The sequence below is a fragment of the Leptonychotes weddellii genome, chromosome 11 (genome assembly GCF_054177405.1).
Source record: "Leptonychotes weddellii isolate Sample4059 chromosome 11, ASM5417740v2, whole genome shotgun sequence".
Taxonomy (NCBI): domain Eukaryota; kingdom Metazoa; phylum Chordata; class Mammalia; order Carnivora; family Phocidae; genus Leptonychotes; species Leptonychotes weddellii.
Genome location: NC_138379.1, coordinates 3630234 through 3644126, shown reverse-complemented (window position 1 = coordinate 3644126; position 13893 = coordinate 3630234). Strand labels below are relative to the sequence as shown.

Sequence of the window (13893 nt, the reverse complement as noted above, 5' to 3'; positions counted from 1 at the left end):
CCCGTGACTTCACCTCCGCGTGTCCTCCCCGACCCCGTGACTTCACCTCGGCGTGTCCTCCCCGACCCCGTGACCTCACCTCCATCTGTCCTCCCCGACCCCGTGACTTCACCTCGGCGTGTCCTCCCCGACCCCGTGACTTCACCTCCGCGTGTCCTCCCCGACCCCGGGACTTCACCCCGGCGTGTCCTCCCCGACCCCGTGACTTTATCTCAGTATGCTCTCCCTCCTGACTTTGCTTCAGTGTGCCCTCCCGACCCCGTGACCTCATGTGCTCTCTGATCTTGTGACTTCTCAGTGTGGCCCCACCTCGTGGTTTGCAGTCTCTGACCACCGAAGGCCTCCGTGCTCAGTGCCCATGGCTGGGCAGGCCCGGTGGCAGCATATTCATTAGATGAGGACGGGGGGGCCTGCGTGTTGACCGGCGTGCCCCAGGCACCTGGCAGGAACGACGGGCTCTCCCTGCTCTGAGATCGTCCGGGCCCTTCTCACCAGCACCTGTGGATTTGCTGTGCCTGTGTTGGCCCTCTGGGCCCCTGGGTGCCGCTCCCCGCCCTGGGCCCCCGATGCTGCTTTCTCCTTCCAGACTGCCCCCTGTCTGTGGTGGTCCCCACTGACTCTGGCTTTCTCCACTCGAAGGAAGCTTGTTTCTGATGAACCTGCTGACGGCTATCATCTACAATCAGTTCCGGGGCTACCTGATGGTGAGCCAGTCTGCCATTTCTGCCCGTCTGTGAGGAGCGGCCCCTGAAGGCCAAGCGGGGCACGACCGGCCGGGTGGCCGCAGCAGTGGGGGGTGGCCGGGGCGGGGGTGGTGGTCTCCCGTGGTCTCTGCACTGCCCTCTGGCTCCCTCCTGCGCCACATCCTCCCTCCCCAGGCGGCGCTGTCGCCACAGTCCCCCGGGTTCATGTCCTCTAGAGGGAGGCCATGAGGTCGCGGCTCCAGGGCAGGTGGCCCCGAGCCCACCGTGTGGGAGAACGGGGGACCCCAGATGTGCAGAGCAGAAACACACAGCGAATTCCATGGGCCGTGCAGAGTGAGGGCTGCTCCCCAGCTGCGGGTGGGCAGGCTGCCCCCCAGAGGCACTGGGCCCGAGGTGGGGGGATGCGCGGCCCGGAGAGGCCCAACCCCAGCACTCAGAGCCGTTTTCCTTGCAGAAGTCTTTCCAGACCTTCCTGTTCCGGAGGCGGCTGGGAGCCCGGGCCGCCTATGAGGTCCTCTCCTCCATGATAGCAGAGGGAGAAGCCCACCCTCAAGAGTGAGTGCCAGGGCTCCCGGGACCCCCTTCTCCCTGAGGGGGGAGGGAACCCCTCAGATGCTCCATAGAGTGTTTCCTGAGCAGCGACTGCGCTCCGCCGAGCTCCCTGCGGGCTGGCGCCTGATTTTAGCGCTGCCTCGGAATCACGAGGACGCCACGTCCCTGGTGCTGCAGGGTTCCGTCGTGCTCTGAGTTGACTCCTTTGTCCTCATGACCCCTGCAGACCATGGGCTGGTGAGGGCCGAGTGGCTTTGGCCCTCTCCCCCGGCCTGCGCCCTTCCCGCACCACTGAGCTTGGGTGCGGGAACCAGGGGGGCCTGGTCTGGAGATGGTGTCTGTGGAAGGTGCCCACGCGGACGGCTCGTGAGCCACCCTGTCTATCTCTGTCGTACTGCGCGCCACTTCTGAGTGCCGGCATGCTCCTCTTGAAGGCGGGACAGTAGTGTCTGGGGATTTTACGTGACGGGATGACTGAAGCGTTGCGGCTGGCTCCTGCACAGAGGCCCTTGTCATTGCCCAGAGCCACTCACCCCATGCGGCACAGCTCCGGCCAGAGGTGTGGGCGCCCCGGCACGCTGAGCTAGTTGGGCTCACTGGGGTGTGGGTGTCTTTTCTCCAGAGTCGGGGTGAAGCCCCAGGACTTCCTGCAGGTGCTTCAGAAAGTCCAGCTGGACAGCTCCCACAAACAGGCCATCATGGAGGTATTAGGGTCCCCTCTTCCCCTTGCCCTCCCCAACCTGTGCTTCTGGGCTCCGCCTGGAGGTCACCTCGGCACCAGCCCCTTTTCAGCAGGGGTGTCATTTCAGATCAGCCAGGGCTGGCCGAGGCCGGGTGGGGCTGGGGACGGTGCACCCTCCTGTCCTGGGCCCTTCCTCCCCTCGGCCCAGCTGACCCCGGCTGACCTGTGTTTCCCTCCTTTGCAGAAGGTGCATTCCTACAGTGGTGACCTGTTATCAGCTGATGAGTTTCAGAAACTCTTCAATGAGTTTGACAAAAGGGTGATTAAAGAGGTAACTGGGGCCAGGCCACCTGGGGTGAGCTGGGAACGTTACAGTACCTGTCGGCATTGATCACCCGGGTGACTCTTAATGATCAGTGCCAGGACTCGCCTTCCTAGGGATTCCGGCCCCTAGGATGGTAAATGGGGACAGAGATGGCTTGGCTCTTGGAAGCTGGGGCGGTTTTGTCAACCTTGTGAAATTCACAGACCACAGGGATTGGCCTGGGCCAAGTCTGACCCAGAGGAACTTTCCAAAGGGTTTTCCCTGTCTCCACGACAGCTTCTTATCTATTTCCGACACACTCTTACCTACTTCCATGTGTCCTTCCCCAGGAGGGCCCTGAGTTTGTCCAAAGCCTTTGTATTTTGTCCTTGACACCGATTTGTAAAGCCACCAGATGGGCCTTGGCATCCAGCTCAGCACTGTGTCAACAAAGAGCCCTGTTCTGTGTTAAGCTTTCAGTTATTAGTGCGTAACTCTCACATATTTTTTCACAGAACGCTCTTTGTTTTGTGGTAAACACTTTGCATATATTCAGATGGCCGCCTCATATTCCATCGCGGTTTACCTGAGTAGTCCGTGGCCATTTACGTTCTCTCTAGCTCTCTTTGATGTTAAAAGATGACCGTGATGAACATCTTAGTGTGTGCGACTATTTCCATGTTTGGGATTATTTTGTTAGGCTGGACAGACTGGGATAAGAGAAGAGGTAGGAAAAAGTTGAATCCCAAAATAAGGGGGTCCGGGCACTGGTGGGCTCCCAACACGGCCTCCTGCAGGCTCAGGTTTTTGAGCCTGCGTGTGTTCCCTCCCCAGCCCCCACCACGGCCCGAGTACCTGTCTCCCTTCCTGCAGCGTGCCCAGTTCTTTTTCAGCCACCGCTACTTTGACTACCTGGGGAACCTCATCGCCCTTGGGAACCTCCTGTCCATTTCTGTGAGTGCGGACTTGCCCTCATGTGGACGTGGGAGGCGCCTCATTGCCCGCCCCCTGGCCCCCTCCCCTCCTCCCAGCTCCCCGACCATGGCCTTGGCACCCGGGCACTGGGCCGGGCTGGCGAGCTGCCTTGCGCTCTGGCTCTGCAGGTGTTCCTGGTGGTAGACGCAGACGTGCTGCCCGAGGACCGTGATGACTTCGTCCTAGGGGTGAGCTCTGGGGCCGCGCGGGTGACCCGGGAGGCAGCGGGAGCGAGAGGGCACAGCCTCCCCCTCCCTGGGGCCCTTCTGGTGCAGAGCTGCTCCTCGCATCATGGGGTGCCCCCAGAGGACAGGGTGCCGGCCCGGGGAAGGCTGGTGTGGTGCAGGTGGGGCTGTTGGCATCTTCCGGGCTTGTGTGGCCCTGGGCTTGGAGCTTTCCCTTCCTGGCTGCTTCTCAGCCGGTTCTCAGCCCTTTCTGGAACTGTGAACTCCCTTCTTAACATTACAAGGTCTTGTTGAACTCCTTAGGAATTTAAAAACAATTTTTTCACCTTGGATTTTAAGCAAGTAGTAGCAATACTTCCACATTACTCAATGCTGGAACTCTAACAAAGCAGGTATTTTAAAGTTTATTTTAATGAAAGATCTTGTGAACAATATTAAAATGGATGAAAGTGAATAAATGTTCTCTAATTACATAGGAAAAAGCTTGACTTGTCTGATTTAAAACACAGTATGTCGTGCATATTAAACGTAGAGTAGTTTTATTGTAGCATCAAAATGGAAAAAATGGTTTTCCTGACCTGATGCTTGAAATTCCTTTGTGTTATTCTTCAAGAAAAGTCCTATTCTCAGTTTTCTTATTTCCGTTGTACTTTTTTCCCGGATGACACCAGAAAGCTTCAGTCTCCTCCTCGTGAGTAACGCACTGTAGATGCGGCTGGTTTTTATTCCTGGTGAAGTCAAGTTGGATACAGTTGAGCTATATTTTATCTTTTTTAACAGTAGTTGTTAAGCATGAGGGTCGGCGTGATGGTCTGTGAGAGACTTCTGGTCACCTGAATGCCTCGTGGGGGTTTTGGGGTTCTTGCAGAGTCCCATCCTTTTCTGCCCCTTGGTAATTGCTCATGATGCAGGGTCTGAAATGTTCTTCCTGCCTTAAGGGCGACCTCTTCACGTGTGTGAATGAGGCAGCACTGACCAAGAATGTGGAATTTAGACTGGACACTGAGGTGGGGTGACTGCAGCGGTCATCTGACCCCACGTGCCCCTCCCGTGGCCCTGTGCACGCCGGGGGGAGGGTGCTGTGAGACCCCCATTAAGGGGAGAGCCCCTCTGTATTTGACTGACTGGCTTCAAAAAAGACAGTGACCCAGTAGCCTGTGGTGACCTTCAGTTCTGAGACCTCCTCCGACACCCCCCAGGGGCTGGGAGGATGCTGCTGAGAGCCAGGCGTGCCCACCGGGGAGGCCACTGCCCACGTGTGTTGTTAGAGGTTGGCCCGATGTTCCCATGGAGAATGGACTGGAGGGGTCGGGACAGAGAGCTGGGGGCGTGGGCTTGGGCGGCAGCCACGGGGAGGGAGAGCTGTGGCAGAACAGGGGCCGGTGACCCAGGCCCTGCAGGCCCAGAAGGGATGTGGGGTCGGGAGATGGAGGGCTAGGTGAGTGTGGGCTGGGGTGCCGCTGTGCTGGTTATCCCCAAAGCCAGCGTGGGGTACCCGGTCACCTGAGGGGAGGGTATGGAGCAGGAAGGTGGGGTGCTGGAGACGCCCCATGTGTGAGGGGAGGGGGCACGGGAAGAGCAGTCCCGAGAGCCCCGAGGGGCAGACGAGGGGAGGGCGGGTGATGTGGGGCTGGACGCTGGTACGTGTTTTCCTCTCTTAGATTCTCAACTGTGTCTTCATCCTGTACTACCTGCTGGAGCTGCTGCTGAAGGTGTTCGCCCTGGGCCTGCCGGGGTACCTGGCCTACTCCAGCAACGTGTTTGATGCGCTCCTCACCATCGTCCTGCTGGTAAAGTCTGAGACGCCCGGGCCGCTGGTCTCTCCGGGTGGGCGGTGTGCTCTCTGCGTCTGGCTCTGCGCCGTGTTCCATCTCAGGCTGTCCCTCGGGAGCAGAGGGCCCGGGAATTTGGGCTCCTGCCTCCAGTGACCAAGGGCTGGCTTTCCCCCGCATGAGCTGCTTGGTGGGCGGCCAATGGGGGCCGATAGGAGGCAGGGTTTCCACTGCATCGGAGCGTCGTGGGGGCAGGCTGCCCCTCCCGCCCCTGAGGGGGCCCGGAAGGAGGCCGCAATCCTCGCTGGCTAACCAGCGCCGGCCACAGACCTCGGGACAGTGGGACCTTGCCGCGGGTGGGGGGAGGGCAGGGGGGTCTCGGGCACCCTTTCCCCAGAACCCGTGGGAGTGGAGGGTCACGCGTGGTGTGGGTCACGACAGCCACACTGGTGCACTGTGTATTCGTGTTTGCGAGGAGCTGTGGGCCCCTTGGGACAGGAGCAAAGACAGTCTGAGAGAAGGGCCTTCGGTCTGTCCTTGACCCGGGCCTCCGCCAGCCTTGCAGGTGTCCCCGCCCCCCATACGTGCGGGCCGCTGGTTCCCAAGACCTCAGCGTCTTTCTCAGACGCAGGAAGCCCCACGTTTGGAACCAACCCCTAGGGACAAGGACGGAGCTCTGACTTCTCCCCCAAACCCCCTTTTGGGGGGGAGCGTGTTACACACGAGCTTTAGAATTCGTTTGAAAGCCGCCTAGATTAGCGTTGCTGTAGCGATCTTCTCTTCTTTTGTAATTAAAGGTTTTGGAGATCTCAACTCTGGCTGTGTACCGATTCCCACACCCAGGCTGGTATGTGACTGCAGAGAGCCGAGGGAGGCTACAGCAGCCAGCGCCCCACTAGGCCCCAGGGGTGGGTGGCCCGCCTGCTCGGGCTGCTCGGCTCCAGGGTGAAGCGCCCGAGTGTTAGGAGAGCAGGCGGCTCGGAGCATGGCCGGCTGAGGACCGTGGGAGCAGACCCCTCTCCTCGCTCTTGGGGACCATGTCCTAACTTGCCGTCAGAACGATAGTGTTCCCAGAGTTGGGACAAGCCTCTAGAGGGCAGCGGGCTCAGCACCGGACCAGGATGGGGCACACGGCCGCCGGTGTCCTGGGGAGTGGAGACGCCCTGCTCAGGGCTGGGGTGCCCCTTGAGCACTGGAATAGGGCTGGAAGAAGCCGTGTGACGTTGGCTTGTCACCTCCCGCTCCGGGGGTCGGTTTACCGCCCTGTAAGATGGCAGGGGCCGGGGCTGCTGTTGGAGCTCCCCCACCCCCGCTTCTGGCCGTAGAGCAGTATAGATATCTGGGCAGGGGGTCCCGGAGCGCCTCGAAGTGTGGCTCGTCGTGGCTGTCAGGTCGCGTTGCCCAGAACACAGCTGCCAGCCAGTGCGCGTGCTGGCCCTGGGCATCTTGGCCGCCCTGGTGTCTGGAGTCTCTGTGGACTGCTTCTGTCCTAATGGTGCAGCTGGAAGGTGCTGGAGGCGGGGAGTGGGGCTGAAAGACTTGCTTTGGGGTCAGCTGCCCCAGAGCCAGCCAGGAAGGTGTGGGGCAGACAGGTCGGGCTGGTGCTGTCCTTGGTGGTGTGTCGGGGCCTGGCGGCTGCAGGCCCAGCTTCCCTTGTTTCTAAAGTACACTGAAGACCCACCGCGCACTTCTGTCTGAGAATCACAGGGGAGCATTGTACATGAGAGTGAGTTTCAACTGAAGTAGAAACGAGAGCGGAGTAAGCCCCCGAGGGACACCAAGAGGGGCCGGGATACAGGATGGGATCATAGGACAGGGGATGGGGTCAGGAGCCAGGGTCAGGTGATAGGCATAGGAGCTGAGACCAGAGACAGGGGTGAAATAGGATCGTGGTTAGGGGTCAGGGGACGGGGGACTGGCTCGGGGACCAGGTCTCTTCTACTGCTGGGACCTGAGCTGGGTGTTCCAGCGTCTGGAACCTGAGTGGTGTCCTGTGTAAGATGAGGGGTATGATAGCCAGTGCTGTCCTGGGCTGGCAGGTGTGGCCGTCCATGCTCTGTCCTGTACCCGTGACGACGCCCCCTCCCTGCCCTCCCCCCACTTGCTCTCTGCATCTGGTCTGAACACGCCATCTCCTTATCTTCTTGTTGCCAGCATCTCGAGGCTCTGCCAACCTGTCTCCCGTGTGTCTCTCCAGGAAGCCAGAGATGCTGGGCCTGCTGTCGCTGTGGGACATGGCCCGACTGGTGAACATGCTCATCGTGTTCCGGTTCCTGCGCATCATCCCCAGCATGAAGGTGCGTGGGCGTCTGACCCCCGGCTGTCCTCCCTCCATCCCGCTCCCACTGCCTCATTGCTCTAGAGAGTGGCCGAACCTGGGCAGGGAGGAACTGAGACCAGGACTGTCCCTCTGGCCACCTCGGTCCCCTTGGGCTGTGTCCCCAGCCCTGCACTGCAGCTGGGTGATGCTGGAGGGCAGTTGGGAGCTTGAGAGCAGCCCAGCCCTGCTTTTACGGACGAGGAGAGGGAGGGCCAGTGCAGGTGGACAGGGGTGGGCCACCTTGGCCAGCTGCAGGGGTAGCTCTGTGCTCTTTGGGACCATTGGCGTTTGTGAGGGTCAGGGGCCCGAGCCCTTGGAACCAGCATGTTCCCAGGTCTCCTGAGGTTTCCAAAAGGCCATTGGTGTAGGCCCTTGGTGGCTTCTAGTAATGAGGGGCAAAGGCACGATTGACCAAGGCACTCACCCCAGGCCCCCCAGTACAGGAGTGGGGCATATGGTTGGCTGGGGCACCAGTCCGCAGGACTCCCAGGCCTGGTGGCTTGTGACCATCTACAGGCCTCATTTTCTCTTCATGTACCCACAGGGAGTGACACCAGCCTTAGGGGAGGGGAGCCAGGGGAGCAGGGCATTTAGGCCCAGCGCTCACCCAGCACAGAGGTAGAGTTCGCTTTTCCTGTCCATTTTCCTAAGAACTCTCCAGGAGGGAGGAAACCAAGGACATCAGAGCCCTCTCTGCGTGGCCAGGTCCTTCCCCTGTGCTCGTCTGTGCTTTCTACCAAGCTGCGCCCCTGCGCCGTCCGGCGGATTCCCTGTTAGCTAGCGGACTTGCCCATCGGGAGGTCGCCTGCGGGCCCGGGGGGCAGGCATGTGATCACACGTAACCACACAGAAACACGCACGCCTAATCACGTTCCCGCGATCGTATGCACGTGTAACCACACGTACGTGATCACACACCGGGGGCACACAGTCACACAGACTCAAGTCACACGCATACACCGAACACACACGCGTGAACCACATGCACAGCCTCACACGTGTACACACGACACGTAACTACACGTGGACTACCCCCCACACGTGCTGTGTGCACACGCGTGCACGGTGGTTTCTGTCTGTTGGCGCCCAGGGTTCCGAGCTGACGTCTCCGGTGGGGTAAACGGGCTAATCGGAGAGCTCTTCTCTGGGGCTCAGGTTCGCACGTCGGGGAGCAGCCCTCTAGCTGGGGTGCCTGGGTGGGCGTCTGAGCCCCTTTCTCAGACCTGATCACTAGGGCTGAGCCGGGTGCCTCAGGTCTGCGCTGCTTCGGAGCCTCCAGACCCGAGGGGAGCTAACCCAGCCTTACTGGGCGCTGGGCAGTGAGATCGGAGCTCCTGCCCGCGGTGCTTCACTGACGGGACTTGGAATCGGCCACGTCTGCATCTGGGTGGGTGGAGGCGCCTGCGTGTGTGGTGTACGTGAGTGTACACGGTGTGCGTCTACGTGTGTGTGTGAGTGCACGTGGCGTGCGCATATGGGTGTGTGCGTTGGTAGCTCCACCGTCCTGTCGAGCCTTTCCAGGTCCGGGTCGGGGCAGTGGGCAGGGTGGTGTGACCTCAGTGGGACCAGGAAGAATAGGGCCCTGCTTTCTTCCTGTCCTCAGCTAATGGCCGTGGTGGCCAGTACCATCCTGGACCTGATCAGAAACATGCGGGCTTTCGGCGGGATCCTGGTGGTGAGTCTGGCCGGTGGGCCCTGGCCGTCGGGGGGGCGGGCACGCGAGTGGAGCTGGCTGTGGGTTCCGGGGAGTCTGAGCCCGAGGCTGGCTGGCTGCTCTGGAGGAAGGAGGGTCCTGTGTTAGGGGCGGCTGTCGGGCTGTGTAGGCCCCGGAGGCCAGCGCGCCCCCTGCCATTCCCGGGCGCGGACCCCGGGGCTGGTCTGCGGGAAGCGCTGCCCGACCACTCTCCCTTTCCGTGCCAGAGGTCCGTCGGTCACTTTTTATTCCTTCACATATTTTGGATCTCGGGCCATGCTGATACCCTGATCTTATTTTATTTATTTAAAGATTATTTATTTATTTATTTGAGATAGAGAGTAAGAGCAACAGCACGAGCTGGGAGACAGAGGGAGGGGGAGAAGCAGGCTCCCCACTGAGCAGCAGGGAGCCCGATGCGGGGCTTGATCCCAGGACCCCGAGATCATGACCTGAGCCAAAGGCGGACACTTAACCAACTGAGCCACCCAGGCATCCTGAGACACTGATTTTAAAAAGGGATCTCGGAAACCCACGTAGACCCCAGATGGAGTTTTGGTCAGCCCTCCTTGTGCAGAGGGATCCTCAGGAACTCCCAGCCGTGTGGGCCGAGAGAGAATCATGGCATCCCCCAGCCCCAGACTCAGCCTTGCCGTTGAGGTGCTGTTGGCTCTGCCCCGTCGCCCAGCCCAGGGGAACCCTGGTGCTGCTCTAGGCGTGAAGCCCTGCAGAGGAAACGGAGGCCCAGAAGGGACTGGGTTAGCCCGGGGCCTGTGCCCCTTCCTTTTCCCCCTGGCGTGTTGGGGAGAGGGGGGGACAGGTGGAGGGCCACGTAGCCTCTTCTGTCTGCGGCATGAGACTGCTGGGTGGTGCTCCTTGCACGTCACCTCCTGGAGAAGCCGGGTCAGTTCCTACCTGCCCCTCCCCTGGGACCCCCTCCCCTGGGACCCCCTTCCCCTGGGACCGCCAGTAGGGGTCCTTCTCACCTCTCTTCATGCTACCCCTGTCCTGGAGAAGGGGCCAGTAGCTTCGCTTCCTTGGCCCCCGCCGGGTCTTTCCCCTTGGCTCCCAGCTTCTCTCTGGCTCCCCTGGTGGTGGTGGCTCTCCTCCTTCCCTCCGGGGCAGGTTGGCCGCCAGGATGCGGTACTCGGGAGGAGAAGCCCCAGTGTTCCCTGCGGGAGGCCAGCAGTGCCCATGGCTGGGGGCAGCGTCGAGGGCTGGCAATGTGCCGCTCTGTGGGTCCGTCTGCCAGTGGCGCTGAGCAGGCCCGGCCCCGCCTCCCCAGGTGGTCTACTATATCTTCGCCATCGTGGGCATCAACCTGTTCCGCGGTGTCATCGTGGCTCCTGGAAACGGCAGGTGAGGTGGGGCCTGAACGTGCCAAAGGGAGTGCCTCGGGGGGTGCGGAGGAGTGTGAGGCTGGGTGGTGGTGGGGGGCGGGCTCCCCGGGGCGGGGGGCTCCTAGTCCCTCCTTTGTCTCCCCTCCCTCCCCGCCCTGCCAGATGCCCTCACCTAGAGTCTGTACCGAGAGTGTTTCTGAAGCCTCCTCAGCGCCGCAGCCCCCCCCCGCACCCCGTTTGGGACCGTCAGGCCTGGCCACAACGCTGGTGGTGGGTGCCCAGAGCCAGATCTGGGTCCCGCAGTCTGGAAGCTCCGTTGCCCGTGTGTGTCTGGAGCTCTTGGCTCCTGGCTGCTCTCATAGCACCTCCGGAGATCGGGGGCCCTTCTTTCTTCCTCTGACTTCTCGGGGCCCAGAGGGGTCCAGCGGTGCAGGGGCCTGAGGCAGTGCTGGGGCGTCCCGGTGTCCACGCCCCGGTCCCCACTCCTGACCCAGCTCGCCATGTCCCCTCAGCCTGGCCCCTGACAACAGCTCGGCAACCTGCGGAAGCTTCGAGCAGCTGGAATACTGGGCCAACAACTTCGATGACTTTGCGGTGAGCCCCGCACCCCCTGCTCCTCGGGGCCCCCGCCCGCCCGTCGCCCTCCCCCGGCCCTGCTGGACCCTGTGTCTGCCGCCCCGCAGGCCGCCCTCATCACTCTGTGGAACGTGATGGTGGTGAACAACTGGCAGGTGCTCCTGGATGCCTATCGGCGCTACTCGGGCCCGTGAGTGACCCCGGCGGGCTGGTCCCCCGTGCCCCCCTCACGGTGCAGTGTGAGCCCAGACGGCCGTGCGAGCACACGTCCTGCACCCTTGCCGTGACTCTGGGTTTACCCCTTCTGGGGATTGCTGGGAGTGTGGCTTCTGGAGGATTCCCCGGTGCTGGGAGCCCTGGAGGCAGGCTGAGGGAAGGAGAGCCTGGAGCTTGGAGAGCGGACGGTCCTGGGTTCGAATCCCACTGCACCTCTCACTGCTGTGCTACCTTGGCCACTCACTGACCACTTCTGAACGCCTTGGTCGGGTCGCCTCGAAAACGGGAGTGGGGGTCACAGAGTTGCTGGGTGGACTCGCGGAACACTCCTGCTGCGTGCGTCATCGTGGTGTCCCATCTCGCACTGCTCACGACGGGCCACGGCTGGCCTTCCTGCCTCCACAGGTGGTCGAAGATCTACTTCGTGTCGTGGTGGCTGGTGTCGTCTGTCATCTGGGTCAACCTGTTTCTGGCTCTGATTCTGGAGGTATCCGAGACCCCTGCCTGGGCTGCCTCGGTGGTGTCTAACTTGCGGAGGACCTGGACCGGCCGTGCTGGGTTCCGGCTTAGTGCTGCTGGCCCTGGCTGCTGGGAGCCTCTTAGAATGCCCTTGACATTTGACCTGTGGGGGTTCTCAGCCCCTGGGCGGGGCTGGGGGAGGCCCATCAGGCATCTGGCTCCTGCGGGAGCCGGCGGCCTTGCAGGGCCCTGGATCCCAGCGTCCGGGAGGGGCTCAGCTCCCTGCTGTGGGTTGCCTTGCCGACACCGGAGGGAAAAAGGCTGGTTCATGTGGGGCTCACACCCGCTGGCCACGCTTTCTCCTCCTGCTTGCCAGAATTTTCTTCATAAGTGGGACCGCTGCAGTCACCTGCAGTCCCTTGCTGGGGACTCGGACACCACCTATCAGGGGAGGGTAGAGCTCTTGTTTAGGTATGTGGACGAGGAAGGGGCTTCTGCTCTGGGGGGAGGAGGAAGGGTGGGTGAGGCGGGGAGGGGCGGGTGGGCGTCCTCTGTGACAGCGACACTCCCTCCCACCAGCTCTGAGCCGGGATCAGGGTCTGGGCTTCCTGCCCCCGGGCTGTGAGCGCTGTCCTGCCGCCCGATGGGCATGTTTAAGACCGTGGTCTCAGGTTCCGTTAGTCTCCCGGGGATTCTGTTGGTGGAGGGAGGCAGCGGCCCCCGCTTTGCCGCGGTGACTTTGAAAGCCCTTGCTCTGCTGGTGCAGGACAGTGGTGGTGGCCCAGAGAGCAGCAGCCGCCCCTCCCCTCCGTGCGCTGTGTGGTCCCAGTCCCTCTCTGCCCCGCCCCACCGGCCAGTGTGGAGGGGCGCCCCTCCCCCCCCGGGCTTTTAAGAACGCCGTGCACACATCCCAGAGATGGACCTGAGTCCCCGCGCTCACTTGTACACGTGTCTGGTGATTCCTAAGTGGGGAGCAAGGCTGCACGCGCTCCCGGAGCTCCCTGCACATCTTCTCCCTGATTCCACAGGGACGTCCTGGAGGAGCCGGCGGAGGAGGAGCTGATGGAGAAGCTGAGCCATCACCCGCACCTGCCTCTGTGCAGGTGACGCCCAGGTGACGCCCAGGTGCCCCGTCCCGTGTGGCCTCGGCACCCACGACCGTTGTGGGAGGAGGCGGCTGCAGCCCGGAAGGAGTGACGTCCCCCTGGACGGATGGACAGACGGACAGACGGACCTACTGCAGCTGCCTGAGGCTGGGGCAGAGAGCGCGGGCCCTGGGTCGCCGCTGAGCCGAACCACTGACTACCACCAGCTTTTCTTTGCAGCGGGGGGCCCTGTGCTCTCCGTGGCATCTGGGCCACACCACTCTCTCTCTAAGCTGCTTCGGGGAGGCCTCTGAACTGGAAGAGCGCGGCTCCACGGGGACCTGCAAGACCGCCGGAGAAGCAGGAAGCCGCGGCCTGCCTTTCGGGCCCTGTGATTTCCATGGTGCCTTCACTGCTGGCGGCCTTCAGGGGCCAGAGGCCCACCTGGGGCCTGCACAGGCCAAGCGGCAGCTTTCCAGGGCATTAAGTGTGGGATCCTGGTGATTTTACAGGAGGAGGATTTTAACTGTTCTATTATTTTATGGCTTGTGTGCGTGTGATTGCGTGTATTTCTTTATGGGTCAGAATGGCAATGATTTTTATCCTGAAGTCTTGCAAAGAATGAGGTCGTCATTCTTACTGAGACACAACTCCGGCTTCTCTGGAGCAGGGTGACCAGGTAAGGTTGTTCAGGTTGTGCACTGCAAACCTGGCTGCACGGGCATGTCCAGCCACCAGGCCGTCGCCCCAAGGTGAGGGCTGTCTTTTTCTAATTTGCATAAAGGCCCGTATGAGCCGGTGGTGGCTCTCCTTTATGTGTTCACGGGATGTGTGGCAGAGGAGTCTAGTAGGTCGGGGGGGAGGGAACGTGAGTAATGTGTGCCGGCCACATTGCCCCTTGAGCCACTGTGGGTCCAGATTAACGTGGTTTTCTCATTTCAAGGGCCAACTCGAGTGGTGGGTGGGAGCTCCTGGAGGTCTCTGTTGAGGACTGGAATCCTCATGGACAGCAATGCTGGGATTGATTAGT

At 61.5% G+C, this 13893-nt stretch overlaps 1 protein-coding gene across 12 annotated transcripts in view; it reads left to right on the top strand.

The window, feature by feature from the left end:
• Positions 1 to 13472, top strand: part of TPCN2 (two pore segment channel 2) — a 27958-nt gene extending 14486 nt beyond the window's left edge. For 3 of the 12 annotated variants that reach the window (XM_081797625.1, XM_081797624.1, XM_081797626.1), the window contains 16 exons: positions 640 to 704; positions 1159 to 1259; positions 1879 to 1960; positions 2183 to 2269; positions 3077 to 3196; positions 3346 to 3405; positions 5064 to 5192; positions 5972 to 6021; positions 7372 to 7471; positions 9098 to 9169; positions 10473 to 10546; positions 11040 to 11121; positions 11211 to 11293; positions 11725 to 11806; positions 12155 to 12249; positions 12807 to 13472. In XM_081797625.1, the coding sequence (XP_081653751.1) occupies positions 640 to 704; positions 1159 to 1259; positions 1879 to 1960; positions 2183 to 2269; positions 3077 to 3196; positions 3346 to 3405; positions 5064 to 5192; positions 5972 to 6021; positions 7372 to 7471; positions 9098 to 9169; positions 10473 to 10546; positions 11040 to 11121; positions 11211 to 11293; positions 11725 to 11806; positions 12155 to 12249; positions 12807 to 12885 (1361 nt within the window). In that variant the 3' untranslated portion in view covers positions 12886 to 13472. Of the gene's footprint in view, positions 1 to 639; positions 705 to 1158; positions 1260 to 1878; positions 1961 to 2182; positions 2270 to 3076; positions 3197 to 3345; positions 3406 to 5063; positions 5193 to 5971; positions 6022 to 7328; positions 7472 to 8145; positions 8886 to 9097; positions 9170 to 9727; positions 9946 to 10472; positions 10547 to 11039; positions 11122 to 11210; positions 11294 to 11724; positions 11807 to 12154; positions 12251 to 12806 lie in introns of those variants that run through there. The other 9 variants (XR_014138440.1, XR_014138443.1, XR_014138441.1 and 6 more) reach the window with 9 other exon arrangements.
• Positions 13473 to 13893: the final 421 nt, after the last annotated feature.